This window comes from Phaseolus vulgaris, chromosome 6 (genome assembly GCF_051622355.1).
Source record: "Phaseolus vulgaris cultivar YP4 chromosome 6, ASM5162235v1, whole genome shotgun sequence".
NCBI classification, from domain to species: Eukaryota; Viridiplantae; Streptophyta; class Magnoliopsida; order Fabales; family Fabaceae; genus Phaseolus; species Phaseolus vulgaris.
In genome coordinates this window covers 17,635,104-17,657,479 of record NC_143503.1, presented here as the reverse complement: position 1 = coordinate 17,657,479, position 22,376 = coordinate 17,635,104, and the positions used below count along the sequence as shown (strand labels likewise).

General features: G+C 31.4%; 2 protein-coding genes across 5 annotated transcripts; one reads left to right on the top strand and one right to left on the bottom strand.

The window, feature by feature from the left end:
- Positions 1–8,324: 8,324 nt before the first annotated feature.
- On the top strand, positions 8,325–11,781 carry LOC137831088 (protein DETOXIFICATION 41). The gene is made up of 8 exons (XM_068638616.2): positions 8,325–8,711; positions 9,324–9,868; positions 10,439–10,525; positions 10,618–10,674; positions 10,750–10,988; positions 11,126–11,244; positions 11,414–11,500; positions 11,585–11,781. The coding sequence occupies exons 1-8, from the start codon at positions 8,400–8,402 to the stop codon at positions 11,657–11,659; spliced, it is 1,521 nt and encodes a 506-aa protein (XP_068494717.2). The 5' UTR covers positions 8,325–8,399; the 3' UTR covers positions 11,660–11,781.
- A 375-nt stretch (positions 11,782–12,156) lies between these two features.
- LOC137831089 (polyamine oxidase 2) lies at positions 12,157–17,927 on the bottom strand. 4 transcript variants are annotated; one of them, XM_068638617.2, is made up of 10 exons: positions 17,558–17,927; positions 16,119–16,231; positions 15,238–15,326; positions 15,018–15,131; positions 14,743–14,830; positions 14,533–14,618; positions 14,338–14,440; positions 13,548–13,645; positions 13,030–13,459; positions 12,157–12,820 (listed from the first exon to the last, which is right to left on the bottom strand). In XM_068638617.2, exons 1-10 carry the CDS (start codon positions 17,595–17,597, stop codon positions 12,512–12,514), a joined length of 1,470 nt encoding a protein of 489 aa, XP_068494718.1. In that variant the 5' UTR covers positions 17,598–17,927; the 3' UTR covers positions 12,157–12,511. The 4 variants fall into 4 exon arrangements, with proteins under 4 accessions (XP_068494718.1, XP_090159244.1, XP_090159245.1 ...); XM_090303118.1 differs by lacking the exon at positions 14,533–14,618 and having other exon boundaries at positions 17,558–17,924; XM_090303119.1 differs by lacking the exons at positions 14,533–14,618; positions 14,743–14,830; positions 15,018–15,131; ... (1 more) ...; positions 16,119–16,231; positions 17,558–17,927 and adding an exon at positions 14,100–14,214.
- Between the last annotated feature and the right edge of the window lie 4,449 nt (positions 17,928–22,376).

Below are 22,376 nucleotides of genomic sequence, written 5' to 3'. Positions count from 1 at the left end.
TTGAATAAATTTATGTTATTTAAATAGAAAACATAAGTTAGGAGTTTTCTTAATTCAGTGTAAAACACTTCATCTATAATTTCTTAATTTTTAAAATATTTATGTAATGTATTTATGACATATTAATAATATATAATCTACAATAAAAGAAATTAAATAAATTATAATAATCTTATAAATATAGATATTTTGTTTTGTAAGAAGATTGAAATTATAATCATTAAAAGTTTATATTAATAAAAAATGTCAATATCATTATCATTATTATGTAAAATTTTAATTGGTTAAAATTGATTTAATTAATGTATCATCCTTTTAAATGTTACATTGTTTCACTAATTTAGTTTCTTCAATTATCAATAAATTATAAAATAAAGATATATGTAATATACATATATTTACAATTACATGATTGTGTAGGCTGAATGCATGCTATGCAGTGAATACAAAAGAATGGAATGGTATAAGAAAAAGACAAAAGAAGATAGATTTGTATGATAGCTGTGTTTTCATTCTCCCTTTTTATCCTTTATATTAAAAAAGTTTTGTTTTCTATTTTTTTTTTTTCAATTCAAATTTTTACTTTAGAATTTCTAGTTTTTTTTTTCAAATTAAAATTTGTCATATTTTAAAATCGGATAAAATTAGAAACAAAAATGTGTACATAATCCTCTTTGTATATTGTTAGGGTTTTTTTCAAATTCAAATTTTGAGCTTTAAATTCAAAAATTGGGTTCTGTAATTATTTTTTTTCAAATTCAAAAATTGTGTTTTCTAGTTTTTTTTTTAATTCAAATTTTTAAATTTAATTTTATCATATTTTTCATAAAGGATAAAATTAGAAAAAGAGATGTTACAGAAAAAAAAAAAAGATTTTTCTTTATATATTGTTATAGATAAACATAAAGATTAAACCCTAATCAAATACTTAATTTCGAGTAAAATTATTTTATGTCATGACAATATCTTTAAATTCAAACATTTGATCTCTTAAATGGACTTAGTTGTCTTCCACAAATCAATTAATTACTTAATAAATATAGTTAAATGCTTTTCAGTAATAGTATTTATTACATCTATTATTGTATTTAATGAATAATTAAATACTTCATATTAATGTTCTTTATTATAATTATTAATGTAACACTTAATATTACTAATTTAATATGTTAAACCAAGTGTGTTCAAGCTTTGAAGAATCCAAATCCTTTGAAGGATGATGAAAGGCTAGTTGTGCTTGTTGTTGCTGAGCTGCCTTTTAGTTAGGACCTGGGGTAGATTTTATGTATTATCCACTCTTGATTGAATCCAAAACATAAGTATTCTCAATCCTTTTAAAAGAAAAGTGTTTTTCAAACTAAGTGAAAACAACCTGTTGTTTTGTCGAAACAACCGATTATTTTATACTTAGGATTTTTTAGAAAGGTTGAAAACTGTTTTTAATGGTTGACTTGCTATCAAAACCAAAACAACCGATTGATTCGTGGAAACAACCGATTGTTTGTTTTGGTACCATAACAGAAAACTGTTTTGTGCTTTGACTGAGCATTAAATGATTTTCTAACTGTTTACGCTCCAGTTTTTAATTCTTTGACCAAACTTTAAATGCAATGAATAGCTTGTTAAGATTTGATAACAAACAACAACTTTGAATATATACAGAAAAACAGATTTGAGTTTTTCAAGAGATTGAGATTTTGAAAAGTTGAGAATTGCTTAGAGATTAAGTTTGATCAAAGAAGTGTGAGATAGGATTTTTCATCTTATATTGATTTCAGATTTGTTCTGTAACAAGTGTAATCCTTTGTATCTTTTGAAAGAACCTTGTGTGTTTGCTGAGAAGTGTTGTGTGTTCTTGAGGGGATCAAGATCAGCATTCTTAGTGTGGTTGTGCTGGACCAAAGGAAGTGTGTGTCTTGAGGGGATCAAGGTCACTTCTTTGGTTGTGTTGTAAGTGATCTAGGGTTGATTGCTTAGTGGATTCCCCAGTGGTTTCTGGGAAGACTGGATGTAGCTCTGGTTTAGAGTGAACCAGTATAAACCTCTATGTGCTTTCTCTCTATCCTTAATCTCTTTAAATTCAGTTTTGTTAGTTGTGAACTGGTATAAACAACCGATTGTTTCTACGAAACAACCGATTGTTTTTCTGGTGCTGTGATTTTTTGCTTTGTGTTTTGGCAAACTAATTTCCTTATCAACTGTTTCTCGAAGTAATTTCATTCTTGACTTAAAAGTTTGCGAAAACTCTCTTTAAACCATTCACCCCACCCCCCTCTAGTTTAAAGCCAAACATTCTTACAGGTTATACCAAAAGTATTTGCAGGATATGAATGATTTTGCCCTGAAGAATTCCAAGAAGCATGGAAAAGGCACTCATAGGGTTTCTTATTGTTGAACTCATTTCTCTTATGCCTCAATGGTTCTCACTATAAGAAAAAATGATATTACTCGAACCCAAGTCCCTTCAGTGACCAAAGCACACTAAAAATACGGGTAACCCCGCTCACCATTGGCCGGGAGGAAACGTGATAAGGCTGTTATCCTCTCAGTCAATTGTTGTACTTCTTTTACATTAGTGGGACTCCTCATAGGCATGATTGTTTCGCACTTGTCAGGGTTGACCTCTATACCTCTTTTTTGTCAACAAGAAACCTAGGAACTTCCCGACTCGAACACCGAAGACACACTTCTTAGGATTTAACTTTAACTAATGTTTCCCGATTGTTTTAAACAATTCCTCTAACTCCGTGAGGTGGGTCTCAGGTTGTTCTGATGTCACAACCATGTCATCCACATAAGCTTGTACATTTCGTCCCAGCATGGATCAATGTTAGGCATGTCGGCCGTCGACCACGCGAAGGCGTCTACATTCCTCTAATGAACTTCTTTCAGCCTGTTCTCTAACTCTTCGTACAACGTTGCTCCCAACCTGAAAGTTTTCTCGCTTATCTGGACCTCTTTAATGTCTCTTATGGATTCAAGGTGTCTCTTGCAGTCGATATCTACCTTCACTTCCTTTGCACAAGTCGTGATCATGTATGTCCCATGTCGGCTTCTTAGGATATTTTCATAACACTCCCAGGCAATTTTCTGATCCACCTTCATGGTGATGACCTTCCCCTCTAGTGAGGGTAGTTTTAACTTTAGATGTGACGTAGAAACCAATGCTTCCAGCTTGTTTAACGATGGTCAACCCAGGAGTAGGTTTTACGATGATGGAGCGTTGACGACTATGTATTTGATGGTTATGGTGCTCGTCGCTTCCCCATCCAAGAAGGTCGTGTGTAGCTCCTCATATCCTCACACTTCGACATGGTCCCCATTGGAACCGACGAGGCATCCATCGAAGGGTCAAAGCTGATCAGGAGGAATTTGGAGGCCGAGGTACGTGTCCCAAAACATGACGTCAGCAGAGCTTCCTTGGTCAATCAACACCCGATGTACATTACGCCCCATGGTAACAACTGAGAGTACCACGGGGTCCTCCTCATAGGGGTACACATCTTACAGATCTGTAGGAGTGAAACAAAGAGAAGGAACTATAGGGGGTCACCGAGTTTGTAAAGATAATACCGATCTTGAGTATTGCTTCCGAGCTGATGAAGAAGTCCCCCACCCGAGCATCCGCCAGCTATTGTATTAAGATCCCCCATCACGAGAATTTCATGGTTGTGCTCCTACGATTGGTTTCCCCCCTTTCGATCGATATCAAAACTTCTGACATATTTCATTATAAAACCTTCTTTAACTAGTTTAACAAGCTGATATTTCAAGGTCAGACACCTCTCTGTGTCGTGGCCACGACCTTAATAGAATTGGCCTCCCTTCTTGCACCTAATACATGATCGGTTTTTTTGAGGAAACTGGAGTCCTTTCACCACATCATCTTTGCTTAAGAGTGATTTTAATGTTGTATCGAACGTGGGTTTGAGTTGATCGTACTTAGTGGGACGACTACTTATCGGGCTGCTTTTAGCCACATACGGGACATACTTTCCTTCTTGTCGTGTGTGAATTGTGCTTATATCATCCCTGCTTTTGAAGCTCGTTCACTCTTTTTCTCTTTATTGCTTCCTCTACTTCGATGTGAATTGCCACTCTTTCTCGTATTTCCGCCAGCGACTACGCTCGATTCCGGATCAACGAGTCATTGAAAAGGCTTGCTCGAAGACCTTTTACGAATGCGTCCCTTTTTCTTTTCCTTTTGTTCCTCTTTATAGCTCCCTCTCACCCCTATTTTCTAGGTTTAGTTTTGTAGCTTCGCTTCCACGTTCTTTCTCATATTGTGTACATTGTCTTCCTCTATTCCACGACCTAGATCGTCTCTACCCTTCCGAGAATACCCCTTTTTTGTTAGGAGTGTCTTGGTACTGCTTTATCCAAATATCTTACCTAGGCTCCTTCATTTTAGCAAGTATTTTATTTAGGCAACATTCTAGCTGACCTTCATATTCCGACTAGATCAAACAACTCAACATGATCTGCCAGGTCACCGTTCCAAATTGACTAATCCCCTTGTTAACTATCTGGTCAGTTATTTGACGGACTTGATTATCCTATCAAGATGTACAAAAGGAATAATATATAATTCAAATAAAGCATAGATAAGTTTATTAAGATTAATATAAAAAGAGCTTAATCTCACTCCCTTTTCCCTTTATTAAAGTAACACACTAAAATTAGAATTACTTATATTCTATTGTTACAAATCTCATTTCTTTTTTCTCTCTCTTATCCTTTATTTAATGGTTACATTCATTAAATGTAATCTTATGATTTCTTATTTTTTTTAATTCTTTCTTATCTATTAGAATGTTCTTTTAAATAGTTAAATAAATTTTTAATAATTAATAAATTTTTATAATTAATATATAATTAAAATAAATAAATAAAAATAATATTATTTTTTAAGAAGTTTACTATTCTTTTCTTAATCAAAATTCAATAATTAATTGCCATAACTTTTTTAACTCTTAGCATGTTTCATGAATTGAAAATATCATTGATGAACTTGTTTAGATTTTGAGAATAAAAAACCAGAAAGTTTGGAACTTTAATATGTGACATTAGATAGTCGATTTTGGAAGAATGTAATCACTTGTCTCAAAGTCGCTACCCTTTTAATGGTGGTCCTTCAACTAATGAATTCAAATATAAAACTCAATGAATTGTAAAAAAAAAAGATCAAAATTAACTTTAATAATATTGGAAAAAAGGTCAAATTTATAAACCTTCTATCTTAAATTTTAATTATTTATTTGTTTAATTATTTCTAGCATAACACCATAGGTATTTTCATAGTTATGAACCTACTTGAAAAATAATTTATGAGAGGTGGGATAATGAATTTCATAGGCCTTTACTTATGGCTACATATTACCTTAACTCCTACTTGCACTGAACCTAATTTAGGAAATAATGATTCTAATGTAAAAGAAGGGTTGAATATATGCATGAAAAGATTGGTTAAGGATGTTGTAGAAAGAAAAATATTAATTTGTAACTTATTTTCATTACGCTAGAGTACATTTTTCTATAAAAGATACGAAATGTTTTAGGAAAGTTATACTTCCAGGAGAATGATGGGAGATTTTTAAGGATGGAACTCCAGAGTTGAAGAGAATTTGTTATTCAAGTTTTGTGCTTAACTTGCCGTTCTTATAGGTGTGAGCGTACACTACAAGAAAAACATGAAATAAAAATCAATTGTAGAAACAAAAAAAATTGTAGCTATAGTAACTAAATTAGATATCATTTTAGAAACTAAAAAAAATTGGTTTCTAAATTAGTTTCTATTATTGTTAAATGGTTTCTAAATTGGTTATCTAATTAGCAACCAAGATTTTAACTACCAATTATTTAGTTTCTAAATTTGGTAGCAAAAACCTTGGTTGCTAATTAGATACCAATTTAGAAACCATTTAATAATAATAGAAACTAATTTAGAAACCAAAATTTTTTTAGTCTCTAAAATGGTATCTAATTTAGTCACTATAGCAACTAATTATTTTTTGTCACTAAAAATTAGTTTCTATTTCAAGATTTTCTTGTAGTAGTAATTGGAGCTATTTGAAATGATAACTCAACTTTTTCAAGTTCTTTGTGGTTTTTAATTTTCTTTATTTGGTTAGTATAGTTTTAAAACTTCATATTTGTATATACGTTCATACAAAAGGAAGAAATTGTTTATATTAAAAAAAAAGATGAATGACTTGGTTTATGTAATGTATAACTTGAAGCTAAAAAAAAATAAATGAAATAGAAAAAATGTAGCTCTCTCATTTTAACGATATTAAGTGGTGAATGGATAACTAAAGATGGAGATAATATTGAGGTTGAGTAAGTTCAAGGGGAAGGTGATGATGAAAATATTGACATATAACTGGACCAAGTTCAACTTATCTATCTAACTCTAGATGCACTTGATTTTGATAATATAGTTTTTGATGTCAATGTTGATATTGCACATTTTTCATCTAAGGAAGAGCTTGATAGGGATGAAGAAGATGATATAATTAGAGGATTGGAGACAAAACTTGAAAATATTTATCTTTTATAACTATATAAATTTATGTATTTAATGAAAGGTTTAAGGTTTAGGGTTTAGGGTTTAGAATTATAAAACTATTGTTTATTATTTTGGTTAATTATTGTGATGAAATTTTAGATTAGTATAATACTGTATTTGTTTGTTTTTGGTATCTCTAAAGGTGACATTTTTCCACCTACTTTTCAAGATGTTTTGTGACAATTCTTAATAACCAAAATGTTAGTAGCCCAAAAAATATTGTCATTTAGGATTAGTGAAACATCTTATTAATAAAATTAAATGTTACATTTTAAATGATTACCCATAAATATTAGCATATAGACTCATTATTTGACGAAATTGAATAAAAATACTACTATCAAAATACATATCATAAAGATAACAAGTTTAAGCTTGATTATTAAAAGCTTTAAGCTTGCACAATTTTTAAAAGTTTATTAAACCATTATAAAAAAAAGACGACTGTCCAAACATAACAAAAAGTATCTACCTCCTTAACAAAGTATTTTATTTGAATTTCAAATTTAGAAAGTTTGTGTACTTATTCATGGTATGACATACTTAAATTTTAACTCGAATATCTTATAGGTAACTTATTATGACCACATTAATTGGTGATCATATGAAAAATAAATAAAGACTAAATAAATTGGCTATCATTATTCATATCTTATATCCTAATAGAAGTTTCTAAAAGTCTATATAATAATATATTAATCACATTATAAGAAGTGTAACTTCAACTCATTCTAAAAGAAAGATTTGTTTTTATCATATCAAATTAAATTTTTCTTACGTTATAGAAACGAAATCAAGTTTTTATTTTTAAGGATAGTTGAGTCCAAATTGAATGAGAATAGCAAATTTACTAAATATTATTATTATATCTAAAAGATATAATTTCTTAATATTATTTTTTACACTAATAAATTAAAATATCTTTTAATTTATTTTTCAAGTTATAAGATCAAATAACCTAATTAGTCAATGTTAAGTGTAACATTAAACATTTTTAAAACCGAAAATTGAACAAAGTTGCATATAATTAAAAATTAAGGTATTATGTAAAAGTAATCTGGGACTAAAACTAAAAATTTAGAAAAAATAATAGGGATCCAAATTATGTAAAACAAAAATTGGGACCATATTTTCAGATTTAACAAAACATATATTATATATAAAGTTAAAATTATAATAAAACCTCTAAGTTCATATACTATGTTACAATTCTGGTTTCAGTTTTATATTAAGATTGATCAGACAATATTATAATAAGTAATTAAATAAATTGAATAAGTAATACTTCATAGGAATACGTTTTATACAACTAACTTAAAGGATTAAATATTGATTTCTATCCTTGTTCAAATTTTAAAACAAATTTTAAACTTTATAATAAAGAAATTATTAAAATTAGGAGGAGTCTTTCCTAGTCTTATAAACTATTAAACTTTAAAGTAGTAACAAACTAATTTCAATTTTTTTTGAAGTGTATTATATATTATAAGATCCACATCAATAATCAATCAGTATGAAATATTTTTACATCCTATGAAGATTTTTTATCATATGTAAAAAAAATTTAACAAAAACTTAGTTCAATAGTTTTGCGTGAAATTATATGGACGAAAATAATACTTACCCGTTTAAAAAACAAACGTTACTCATTTTAAAGAATGTTGTGAGGAAAATATTGTTCTGGTTGGGGGTAGTTTGATCCACATGTCTGCATATTAGGTAAGTGCGAAGAAGAAGAATGGTTGGTAGAACAAAATCTCACATGTAGCATTCACACTGTTCCACTATACTACTACCAATTCCTCTTTCCTTTCTTTTGGAGGTAACAAGCATGAACTCAGAATCAGGTTACCAACCACTTCTACTTGGTCTTCATTCACACTCACACATTCCAGACTTGTCATCAGACACCATTGAAGACTTCTTCAAACATAAGTCCATTGAGTTCAGATGGTGGCCTCAACTTGTTGCTTGGGAGTCAAGGCTCATCTGGCTACTCTCTTGGGCCTCCATTCTTGTCTCCATTTTCAACTACATGCTAAGCTTTGTCACCTTGATGTTCACTGGGCACTTGGGGCCTCTTGAGCTTGCTGGGGCATCCATAGCCATTGTTGGAATTCAGGGTCTTGCTTATGGGATTATGGTATGCTTCCTTGGTTTTTATCCTCTTAAACTTTTACCTAACCTGTCATTTTGAGTGAGCTTGGTTTTATTACTACTTTTTCATAAATGTACTTTGATTTGGGGTGGTTCTACAATCTATTGCTTCAACATCAATTTATGAAAATTTCTAAAGTTGCTTCTTACTCAGTTATCAAATACATGGCTAATATGCCTACTAAAGTATTACAAGTAGTGAAAGTGGGGTCATATTTGGATAGGAGTCAGTATGAAGAAGAAGAAATGTGAGTCCTTACTTTCAATTTTACAATAGAATTAGTTTATGACTTTCATTTTGCACATTGTCCTGATGTATATCTGTTACCAGAAGTGATAACAACTCATTTTCACTATATTTTCTTAACACTGTTATGTGTTAACAGTAATTAGAAATTACAAAAATGAATGAGTTTAGTAAATAAGAAGTGAGTGAGATTCTCAAATTTGGTGATTTCAATAAATTTCAAGTATTAATAGAGACTATTATGCTAATGTTTGTGTATGTTTCATGGAGGGAAAATTTCTTTGTATGCAACTTGCGTTCAGTTTTGTATATTCAATCTGTGAAAGTGGTTGTTGAATTCTGCTTAAACAGTTGGGGATGGCAAGTGCAGTGCAAACTGTGTGTGGGCAAGCATATGGGGCAAGAAAATACTCAGCAATGGGCATCATATTGCAAAGAGCAATCATCTTACACTTGGGAGCTGCAGTGATTCTCACATTTCTCTATTGGTTCTCAGGGTCATTTCTGAAAGCCATTGGTCAGTCAGAGAGCATAGCAGAGAAAGGTCAAGTTTTTGCACGAGGAATCATTCTTCAACTCTATGCATTTGCAGTATCCTGCCCTATGCAGAGGTTCCTCCAAGCACAGAACATTGTGAACCCTCTTGCATTCATGTCAATTGGGGTGTTCCTTCTGCATGTTCTTCTCAGTTGGTTGGTTGTCTTTGTTTTGGACTATGGACTTGTTGGGGCTGCCCTTACTCTCAGCATCTCTTGGTGGCTTCTTGTCTTGTTGAATGGGCTATACATCATTCTTAGCCCAAGATGTAAGCAAACTTGGGGTGGCCTCACTGTGAAAGCTTTCAAAGGAATTTGGCCTTATTTCAAACTCACAGCTGCTTATGCTTGGATGCTGTGGTATAGACAAAAATCCACCTAATTCTCACCCTCTTGCTCACACAAACAACACAAATATTTCTTTTGAAGTGCATCTCTTGGAGTTTGTTTGATTTGAGAAAACATTTTCTACTTTTACTAATAATTAGAAAAAGTACAAAACTTAGATCTAGTTTTTTAAGTATTTTTTTGTTACCTCCTAATCAGAATTGAATTTCTATATCAGTAATCTGCACAGTAAAAGTTTGCTTTTAAAAATCAGAATAAGGTACTGAGACAACTTTATTTCTAATTGAACAGTAACACATAAAATACTTGAAAAAAACTGTATCTAAAATTTGTCCTTACAAAAATAGCACTTTTGTTTTCACTTTGTACACTCTTTTCAGTGATTTATTTAGTGAAAACACGAAAATGTTATTATCACCATTACCTGTGGAATGTTATCAAGACAACCCAGAGTGAAAATAGATGGTAGTTTTGTAATTATAAGTTAAAATCAGAATTGAAAACAAGAAAAAAAAATCCATACAGACCCTGATGTTCACATAGTTTATTTCTTTGACAAGCTAAATATACATTGTAATGTAGTTTGGAGACATGGTATAATCAAGGACTGATACTTTTATCTGGGTTGATCTCCAATCCTACAGTCTCAGTGGACACTATTTCCATTTGGTATGTTATTATGACAACATCCTTTATTGGTATAGCCAATAAATGTTCATCTTATCTGACCATAATTTCCATGTCAATGAATGCTCATTCAGTATGAATTACTTAAACTGGGACCTGCAATTTATGTTGGGTCTAAGTGCTGCAACCAGGTTAGTGTAAGAAAAAAATGCTCATTTAACTTGAGTAAACTTAAATGGTGTTAATGAGAAGTTGGGTGATTGTAGTGTCAGAATCAGCAATGAATTAGGGGCAGCTCATCCAAGAGTAGCAAAATTTTCTGTCATTGTAGTGAATGGAATCAGCATTGCCATCAGTGTAGTTTTCTGTGCAATTGTTTTGATATGCAAGGAGCCTTTGAGCAAGCTTTTCACTACCGACTCTGAAGTCATTGAGGAAGTTTCTAGTTTGACTCCACTGCTTGCTATCTCAGTTTTCTTAAACTTCATTCAACCAATACTGTCAGGTAACAAAATCTACTCCCACTAAACTTTAAAAAATGAACTCATTTTTGCTAAAAAAAATAATTAATATCATGTAAGTGCCAACAAAAATGCTTGCACATCATTTTTAGTTGTGATCCTTCCTTTTGGAAAAATTCAGGAGTTGCAATTGGAAGTGGATGGCAGGCTGTTGTGGCTTATGTGAATCTGGCTTCTTTCTACGTCATTGGTCTCACTGTTGGATGTGTTCTTGGCTTTCAAACAACTCTAGGAGTAGCTGTAAGTTCAAAACATTTCTGATAGACATCTGAATAAATTTCTTCATAAATATTTGTATACAACAAAATTAATAAAAGATAAATTCCCTTAAAGTTAACTTTAATTTGTAGAAATGTAATCAGAATAGATTCTCTGAAAACTTATTTCTTAGTATTTGGGTTTGTTACAGGGTATCTGGTGGGGGATGATCTTTGCAGTTTTAGTACAAACAGCAACTCTAATAATTCTGACTGCCAGAACAAATTGGGATGCAGAGGTAACGAAAATTAAAAAAAAATACTAAATGTTACAGGAATTGGTTGTTACATGCAAAGTGAAGCAATTTACTACGCAATTGTAGGTTGAAAAAGCTGTTGCTCGCATCAAAAGATCAGCAGAAGATGAGACCCTAGATCACTTGATTGCCAACTACTAACATTTTCTTTTTCATTTCCTTCAGGCTTAGAATAAAAAAGTTGTTTAGCTGCACAATAATTTTGTTTTGGGACACGGGAATATCATTTGATTCGTTGCTATATTTAATATCAGTTCACACAATTTTGGTTATCAAAGAACTAAACCAACTTCCACTTGCGGTTAATTATTGAAAATTCAATAAATATGTCACACGTGTGCACAAAACAAGAGGGGCAAGTTAAAAATTGAAAATTCATGAGATTGAAACTTGTAGCATTAATAATTCCTTTATGCCCGCCCAAGTGTAAAGTTTTGTAACGTAATTAAAGTAATTGAATAAAGATAAAAATCATAGAACTGCCTCCTGCATGTGAAATTTCTGAAAACTTCTTAATCTATAATTATCCTGTCTGTGTCCGAGGCAACATTTTCACACAGCTGGGAAATGTCTGAGTGTCATAAAGTCCTACATGTGGAAGATATTTAAACTATAAATTATTGCATGAAACAACAATCACCATAAAATACAATAACGTGTTGTCAGTTCTTTGAAGATTTCAGGTTCCACTGTTACAAATGTTATATAAAAGACGAGAGAAAACACGAATTGACATACTTTTATCATGCATGCAAATATAAAGTTGATGAGTCCAGAGACATTCTCAAACTAAGAAGCACTTGGTGAAAACTAAAGAAATGGCAAAGGCTCTAAGGTACACAATATTTATATAACCATTTCATGACAAACATTGATTATGGATATGCAACACAAAAGGGGACCCAAGCCTAAGTATATAGAGAGAGAGCTAGATCGTAGTGAAGAACAAAACAGAGATTCTGCTTCTGTCTACTAGTTGCGTTGTGAGCCAAATTACATACGAGATATCTGAAGTGGGATAGACAGGGAAGCCTCTTCTCCCATCACAGGCTGGAATAAATCAAGCTCTCCATATCGCTCCAGCACTCGCATCCGGCAATCTTCTGCTGCCATCATTCCGGTGGAGAATGCCCCATGAACAGATCCTGGATAGCTCATACTAGTTGCTTCCCCAGCAAAGAACAAATTATCCACTGGGACTCGTAGCCTCTCAAACAGTTCATGGGGTTTTCCTACAGCATCATAGCTATAGGAACCCAGTGAATTTATATCTGAGCCCCACCGAGACACAAGATGGTGAATCTGCAGAGTGACATCAAATTACCAATTAAAATACATAGACCGTATTAAGTATTGAATGACCAAAGTCATACACTTGTAAAAAAATGGAAGGACAGATAGACTATGCTTTATGTAGCTTAGACAATGTACTACTAGAGATTGAAGCATTCGTTTCTTTTATATTGCAGACTAAAAGTGAAACTAGTAACAGGCAAAATTAATATGGGTACCGGTGAAGAAGCATCTGGAAGAATCTTCTGGAGCTGCATGAAAGCGAAGTTGGCAGCTGCTTCATCAGACATCTTTTCGATGTCTTTGGCAAGCCGCCCAGAAGGCATGTAAACAAGGACAGGATGACCTGCGGCCTTGTGGAGATTAAGGAAATAGCTGCATCCATAAGATGTATCAGAAACTACTCCCAAGAACTCCACATTAGGCCAAAACACATTTTCAAAGTGTAAGATGATTTTGTTCTCAAGTCCAATTCCAAGATCAGCAATGGCAGCTTCCTTCCAGTCTGGGAGTTTAGGCTCAAACTGTATTCTCTTTGCTTTAAGCACCCCAAGAGGAACAGCAATAATGGCAGCATCAGCAAAAAATGTTTTACCATTTTCCACTGTTACCTTTACGCCATTATATCGCCTAATTACTTTTGTGACCCTGAAAAAGGGGCATCACCAAGGACAGAGAATTAATTACACAAAATAGTACATACTAATCTAAAATAATAACTAAAAATAGTATCTACCTGTGTCCCAAGCGAATATCAAGACCCTTGGCTAAGGTATTTATAACAGGCAAGTAGCCCCTGACCATTAGACCATGACCACCAGGGAGAAGCACCTCCTGTAAGTACAGGACATAAGTAATTACGAAGAAAAAAATAGATTACGTGTTACTTAAAGAGTTTCATGTAAGATGCTATAATTAGGGTAAAAAAGGTTGTGTATTTATAATATAGATTCTTTTTCAACAAACTTTATGGCAGGCCGGTATAAAGTGCATAACAATTTTGAACCCTACATCTCATAAAGGTTGAGACCACCTTTTAATAATTCATGCAATATGATGGTATATTCAGATGATATAGGATTCCTACTCATCCCACTCCAACCACTTTAACAGAAATGAACCACCAATTTATAGTGGAGGAAAAATGTTATAATGACTGTATTGTATTATATATTAAATTGACACTAGTTTCAAATCTTAGGCAGCCGTCATTCATTTAATTGTATATCATGCAATTTGCCTTAAGATGACTTATTAAGGTGCAAAAGGGTTTCAATCAGATACATACTCCTATATGTAGATCAGGAAACACATTTACATGATTATCGGTCATAGAAAGGCTGCATGTTGAAGACTCATGCACCTGGCTATGAGACGACTTTACAAACTATTTCTTTCACTACCTGTATGCAAGACCAAAGAGAATAGATCATTCAGTGCGTAAATTGGGGTGGGTGGAAGGGTGGGGGATTTGGAACTAGACCACTAATACAAACAACATTGTCAACTTGATTTGTTGAAATTACCTGGTCCCATTCTTTCAGTGAAATAGTATCAGAATCTGCAGCAAACCAACCCTCCATTCTGCACAAATACCACTGAAGCACCTTATGAGCAAGGCCCTCCAACCTGGATTCACGAGATGAAGAAATCTTATCAATTACTAGGCCTAAAAGAGTAATAATGGTGCCAAAGAAATTATTTCTTATGTCCATAATAACCTTAATTCAGGCTTCCTATCCAAAACAATTGAAAGACCACGAAATACGGACATGTCTTCACTGAATTCTTCTCTTATTTTATTTGTCTGCATTTAGTAATCAAATGATCGTTTAGAGATGCAATTTGTGCCTAAAAAATTTCTTCAAACTATGAAAATAGAGTTTATTAGGTAAAATATAAGTAGGAAATTAATAAAAAATATTAATTACCTCCTCTAAAATTGTCTCAAATATTCCACCTACTTTTGTTACCAACTCTTGGGGAACCTGATTCCCATCCGTATCAAAAAGTGCATAGCTGCAAGAATTTGATGAATTTCAGTAAAGAAAAGTAGTCTATAGTAATTTCCACCATGCAAAATGACCAGCTAATATATTAAAACACGTTGCCAAATGTTATTTGAAATCAATGATCATACATACTATGCAAGTGTGACAGAGTTTGCTATATAATATTAATAAATCATGAAAATCTAAGTACTTACCTCTCCAAATCATGGTCGTAAAGTACGGAGTTATCTCCACTCGTACGATAAAGGGGTAGCCCCAGCCTCCCAATGACAGAAGCCAGTGGGTTTTCCTTGGAAACTCCATGCAACCTGAATAGTGTGTAACTTTTATTTCTCAAACATGGAAAGTAATGGACAAATTCTGCATTCTCGCTAAAACATAAAAATGATAAAATTATCAGAAAATAAGCCTTACCATGAGGCTCCCAGGTCAACAGGAAAACCAAATGAGTAATCAGTGTGAATTCGGCCACCAATTCTTTCCCTTGACTCTAAGAGAACAACCTAACAAAATTTGAAAAAACAACATTTAGTCCCTCAAATATGAAAATGCATATTAATAATTTAACTATTGACAATACAAACATAAAGCAGTTCAAGTTTCGACTAGAACCAACACAAAAACACAATCCTTAGCTTAAAAGTTAAATTATTTTGCCACTTCATGACTTGCATCATTCGCCCAAACACATAAAATTCTATCAGGTTCATCAAAATAAAAGACAAAATGTGGCCCCAATTCATTTGCTACATGCGTGCCTTTCGTGAAAATTGATTCACCAAAATGTGCGTACAAAACCAGTCCAATTCTAAACTAGCAAGTATCACCCAGGACCCTTCCCCCGAACCATTACAAGCTGCCATTCAACCAGGCTCGCCCGCAAATGACCCATAAATTGACTCAAAGCAGGGGAAATCACAATCATGGATTGACCCACCAATTTTGTTCACTGAAATAAAATGCAACCTACTTAAACTACTGGAAAATGCTGAGCAACCATTCGCTATGCCCACAATATTTATTTAGAATAACTCGGTTCATGGACTTAACAAAATTCAGATGCATTTCTTCAAATTCTTTGGGAAGTGTTCTCCAATAAACTAGCATCCACTTGCATTGAAGTTTAACATAGATTAGCAGAAGTAAAACCCTTATTGTGATTGGAGATCAGGGCCAAAAATACCTATAAAACTGCATTCATTTTTTGTCATATAAAGTACTGTTTTTCATTAAAGTATACAGGTTTAACAAATATTCTTAATATCCATATAATTAAACTAGCACACAGTTGTTACCTGAAACGAAGCATCATGAAGTGCACGGGCAGCAGCAACCCCAGCCATGCCACCACCAACAACAATAACAGATGGTGACCTCCCCTCCTGCTTGCTGTTTCCATAGCAAAGAGCTACAAGAAAAGGGGAAAAAGAAAGAAAATATGATCGAACGGTCCATAACATTAATTCCACTTTGAAATTATTCCCTCAACTTCTAATACAAGAGTGATCATGGGTGTATTATATATCAATTCAAATAATTTTTTCTCTCCTTACCTCTTCTCTTTACATTATATATCTTATCTTACAATTCTCTCTGTCCTCATACGAACATTTCTTTTGGCCTACTTTAGTGTAAAATATGGTAGAAAAAAAAAAATCAAAATCATTTCCAAACGTCATTCCCTTACCAAAAAACACTCATAGTTTCACTTTCAAAAAAATAAATAACACTCAGTTCGCAAACCATGAAATCACGTAAGTGAGGTTTGGTGTATACATCTGTTGCACACAAAACAATAACCTTAATATAAAAATAAATAAATAAATAAATCGCCGCGTGCATAATGTGAGTCTAAACACTTTAGACTATGAACTAATGTATTCTGCAAAAGAATTATTATAAAACTAAGAGAAATTGTTATAAATAATTAAAAGACAATATAATACTAAAAGTAAACCACTTTTCTATAATTTAAAGTATAATATATAAAAAAATAATATTAGCGAAATGAACCATGTGACTCTAAAAGTATTTATTGTAAAAATTAATAATTTCTAAACTCAAAGAATAGAAACTAAAAGAAATTAAAATAATATGCATAAAAATTAAAATGGATTAAAACGATATATATACATATAAGACTAAAATAGATCAATTGTTGAACTACAAAAATTACATTTTGGGTATTCAATCTGAAGGAAAATAATAAAATATGGAAACACATCTATAAAAATACTTACTATTCCTGCATCTCTCTCTCTCTCTCTCATGGACTAAATTGTCCTCTAGTATTTTTATTTAGTTTAAAAATCTAAATCGCATCTTATAAACTGGGTTTTCTAAAACTAAAAATACACAAATTACTTCTATCCAAAAGTTTTCGGAAAACAATACATAAAATACAGAAATTACTTTTTTTTCAAAAATATTTTTAGAAGCTTTGTTATAGCTACTTTAATTTAATTTTAAGTGTAAAATAAATTATAAAAAAAAAAGCCTACAGCTTTGCGTCTGGTAGACGAACACGTGCCTCCCACTGTTACTGACACGCTTTTTAATCTCTCCAATCAAACCGCAGCACGAATTAAAAAAATTAAAAACCTTCTTTTCATTCCTCACCACCACTACTATCACTATATATAAATCAGGAGCAAAAGCAGTCACCACCGACATTCGAGAAAAGCACAGAATAATATAAAAAATTCAGAAACGGAAAAATCGATTAAAAGCAAACCTCTGGTTAATTGAGGACTACGCTTATTTCTGGACTCCATAATCGGAACCAAAAATCGGATTATTGTTAGTGAAGAATTCGGCGACGAAATTCGACGAGAAAGAGAGCGATTGAGGCGAGAAATGGAGGAAGAAAATCAGTAAACACGCAACGAGGTGATTGGAATTCAAGTTTGAAGACGACGAATCCAGCTTCACGAACCAATTCATGCAGCTCGAGCCACGATATCGATTCGAGTTTCCGAGAAAAATCGAATCGATGAGGCGGAAGGTTCTGGAAGCTAAAAAGATTTTCAAGAGAGAGAAAATGTGAGAAAATTTTAGAGAGAGAGAGAGTAGATTTTAGAGAGAGAAGCTTGAGTTGTGATTTCGGAAAACAAGATTCGTTTGATTTTATAGAGTAGGTTCGTCACGTTCGTCGTTCGTCTCAGCCGAACTATTCCATTTTTTCAAGCGCGGCTGGGCGCGTGAGGAGGACATCCTATGGAAAACGGACACGTGGTTTACGTTTTTTTTATTGTAATTTGGAACGTGCGCGAGAGTACTTTTGCTACGCGTCGCCTTCGTATGATGAGTGATCAAGATCTGATTACATCACAAGGGGTTGGAGTTATTTATATTGTAATTTGCAACTCATTCTCTTTTAATCACTTCTATGCTTTTCTTAATCATATTATTTAAATATTTATTGGTTAGTTTATAATTAATCTTCTATACTATAATAGATGGTGTTTTTAAATAATAATAAATATCGACATATTTCATATTTCTATTATAATAAAAAAGTATAATTACTTTTTTTCCTATACTAAAGGTTAATAGTACAGTTATTATAGTAGTTTAAAAAAAATTATCCTAAATTTTTTAAAAAAAATATACAATTTGATTTTTTTCTATTAAATTTACTGAACGATGTTAACAAATTATGTGGCACAGAGTGATAATTTTTCTTTTTATAAATAGGTATCACTATACTATTTGACAGCTAACACATTCAAAGAAATAATTTGTTTATTTATTTAATTATGTAAGTTTCAAAGCTTTATTGAAATGAGTTGCACAGATGATTGCTTCTCACTAATTAGGGAAAACATACAAAGAAACCAAGAACTACTTGAGCAACAAGTCTAATAACAAATGCATTTCAAAATCAATAGTGTGCTACACTTTTATAATACAAATCGAAAAAATAAACCTTTGTAGTATCCACCACCCACAGTTTGAACTCCACCCACTGAGTTATTTGAGCTCAAATGAGGAAGGGTTTCTTTAGCTCCTAAACCTTTCTCACATACCATACACAAGAATTTTAGGTTTTGAAAATTTATTGAAACAAATTGGGGATTTAATGTATTTTCATAGTAGACATTTCCGTTGGGACCTAACAAATGCAACTCAATTTAGGGATAGAGAAAGGGGAAATTTGCAATGTGAAATAGGGCATGAGAAAAGGGGAAAATGTGTTGTGAGTTAACCTAAATTAACAAAATTTATTTACTAGTGTTAAACCATGCTCCTAATGTGCTTGAACTCCACGAAGTTGATGTCATTGTTGTTGTCGAAATCGACAAATTTGATCTTGTTGCCAATATCGTCGGGGTTGAGAAAAAAATTTAAAGAGAGTTTTCAGAAATTGAGTTGAAGATGTAGATGAATGTAGTGTCTTCGAATATACATGTTGGGTTACACATAGAGACACGTGGGATGACAATGCCACTCTATATGTCATATAATCATGAGTTAACGTTGTTCATACAATTTAACAAAAGGGATTAAATTGCATACTTTTTAAAAAAAAAGTTAGGATAAAATTGATTGTTTTTTAAAATCATTAAAAAATAGGAACTAAAAAAATAATTATCCCTAAAAAAATTATAATTTTAATATAAAATCTTTAGTTCGATTAATTTTGTTTAAAATTGTTGATGATTAGAGTAAACTAAACACATTTTGTTTGTTAAACAATTATCACATGTATTTGTTAAAGAAGAAATTGATATTAAGATTAAATATATATTAACATTAATTTTTCATTTAATAAATATACATGACAATTATTAAAGATAAAACATGTATTGAGTGACATTAATCATTAATGAAATTTAAACAAAATTAATGGAATTAAGATTTTTGTATTAAGTCTGTAATTTTCTTTTCTTATCATACTAAAATCAAAGTATTTCATATATGACACCCCTATAATCCAATTTAAGTGTTATAATGCCTAATTTAAATAATTTAGTTAACAAATATCTCATCGAGTGTATGATTGAAGAAAAAAAGCAAGACAATCTCTAGAAACATTACAAGAAATATTATAAAATAAGATGTAAGTAATACTTAAAATAAGCTTAATTGAAATTTCTGAACCCAAAGTAGAAGATATGAAGGAGCAACCACACAAGGTAAGGGAGTCTAACAAAGAAAAGAGCATCTTTGAAGTCCAAATTAAAGTCCAAATGGAAACAATTAAACTTTTTTTAAGGGTTAATCAAACAAAGACATAGAAAACATGATCAAGGAGAGGCAAAGGAAATATGAACATCACGAGGATCACATCCTTGATTCTCGACCAAAGAGAAATTATTACAAAGGATAATTGAAATTTTATTATTCAAAATTCCATCTCATTTTCTATTTGAAGTTTTCAGCCAAAGCTTATAGTATTCTAGAATTAGCATTTAAATTTCATTATAGACTCATTTTATTATCATTAGGTTAGAGTTAAATAATCATCTTCATCACTCACTTATTAAAACATTTTATAATATATGAAAATTTTAGCTGTGTGAGAAACTTTTAAGAATTATACTTTACTTTCGAGTCTTATCTTAAATTTTTAGGAGTCAAGATTCTACACGGAGATTATCTTAAAAATGAAAAACTTCTTCAACCGGAAATGTCACACCAAACTTTTTTCATCTCTTAAGTTTTTCCCACATTTTTCTATTTAAATTTTGTCATTGAATTCAAGTTATATTATTATTTATCTTCCATTTTTGCTACCTACTATTGTCATGCTATATTTCTTAGTATTGTTTTATGTTATTGTCTCATACCTTGTTATCCTCATTTGATTAAACTTATTGATTCAAACTTATTATAACATTGGTATGACAATAAGAAACGAAGATGAGATACATATTTTAATTGAAGTTTATGATATTAAATGTTTTTTTATAATTTTTAGGTTCCATTAAGTAAGCAGTACCACATTTCCTTAACTTATGATTTCATATTTACCCATAACCATTTCAATTCATCCATTTTATTTTCAATATCCAAATATAATAATTTTCATAATCTTAATATCCAATGAAAGGCATATAATTCATAACACATCATTTTCATACTTTGCCAAACAGATATATAAACTAGTTACAATATCCATATAATTTCATTTAAATTAAAAAAAAAATCAAGTATAAGGGAAGTTATATAAAATTAAAAGGGGACACAATTTTTATTGAAAAAAAAGGTTTTGTGCATGTTGCGTCATTGACTATTACTCAACGAACATCACTTTTATCTTTCAATAGAGTAAATTTCACTTAATTACAATTTTCATTAAACTAAAATGAAAATTTGTAGAATAAAGACAAATGACTACTCAAGCATGAGTCATCGCTCAATAAACTTAAGAAATTTATAATAGAGAGAAATGGCCGCTCAACCATAGGTTGTTCCTTAATAGCAAGATAGAATAACATACATTCTAAAATACTAAAAAATACATAAGTATAACTTTTTTAGAGCAAAAATACAATATTCTAAACATTTTGAGTATGTACTTAAACAAAACAAGTATAATGCTTGGAATACATGAAGCAATTGCATCTGATAGATGCTGATAAGATAAAAAATGCATATGTTTCATTTAATAGATGATAGAGCGACGTTCTACTTCATCTAATAAGTTAATAAAAGATCACTTAGACAATAAGTATAGACCAAGACTTCAATTTGACATGCATGAAGAAATAGAGAATGTCTTCTATGTATGTCTTAGGAAGATTTGTGCCAAACAACAAAGGTGTTTTTATGAATATACTATGCTTAAATATTTCAGAGAAGAAATATAATTTCCTAAGTGATTACAAATTGATTTTTAATACAAATGTGTTTTATTGATCTAATTCAAAGTTTGTATAAGAAATGTTTTAAAAATATAGTGTATAACTGATTATGTGTTAAAGAGTTTTTTGAAATATATTCACAAGAATATAAACCAAATCTAATTGTGCTCAATTGTTTTAATTTAAGTTAATATGGAAAGTGTTGATAATGTATTTTTGAATCAATATCTAGAATTAGAAAGAGTTGATAATTCAAAAATATTCAAAGATATTGTTCTCAGTGATATCCATGATCTAATATAAAGATTATATTGATTGTTGAGATTCACGAAAGGTTTCTAACTGTACTTTAGGAACATCAAGATGTAGATAAGTCACTATCCAGAGTTTCCATACTCAACGTTTGACTAAAGAAATCATGAATACTGATGAATGAGATTTGAGCAAATCAAGTATTAAAGTGTCGTCCAGTCATGGCTTAGAGGAAGTAGGTCGATAAGTGCCTAATTTTAGTAATATTTCATATTAAAATATAAGCACTTATGAGGATTTATTGCTAGTTTACTTATAAAATAGTCCCTAATTTATGAATTTATAACTTTTTATATTTTTTATGAGTTTTATTTGAATAAGAGCATTTTATTCCCAAATTTGGTGTTAATTGCAGATTTCTAAGGAGGATTGAAGATTTGGAGTAAAGGAGAATGATTTGAGCTAAAAAGAGAAAACTAAAAGGTCATAGAA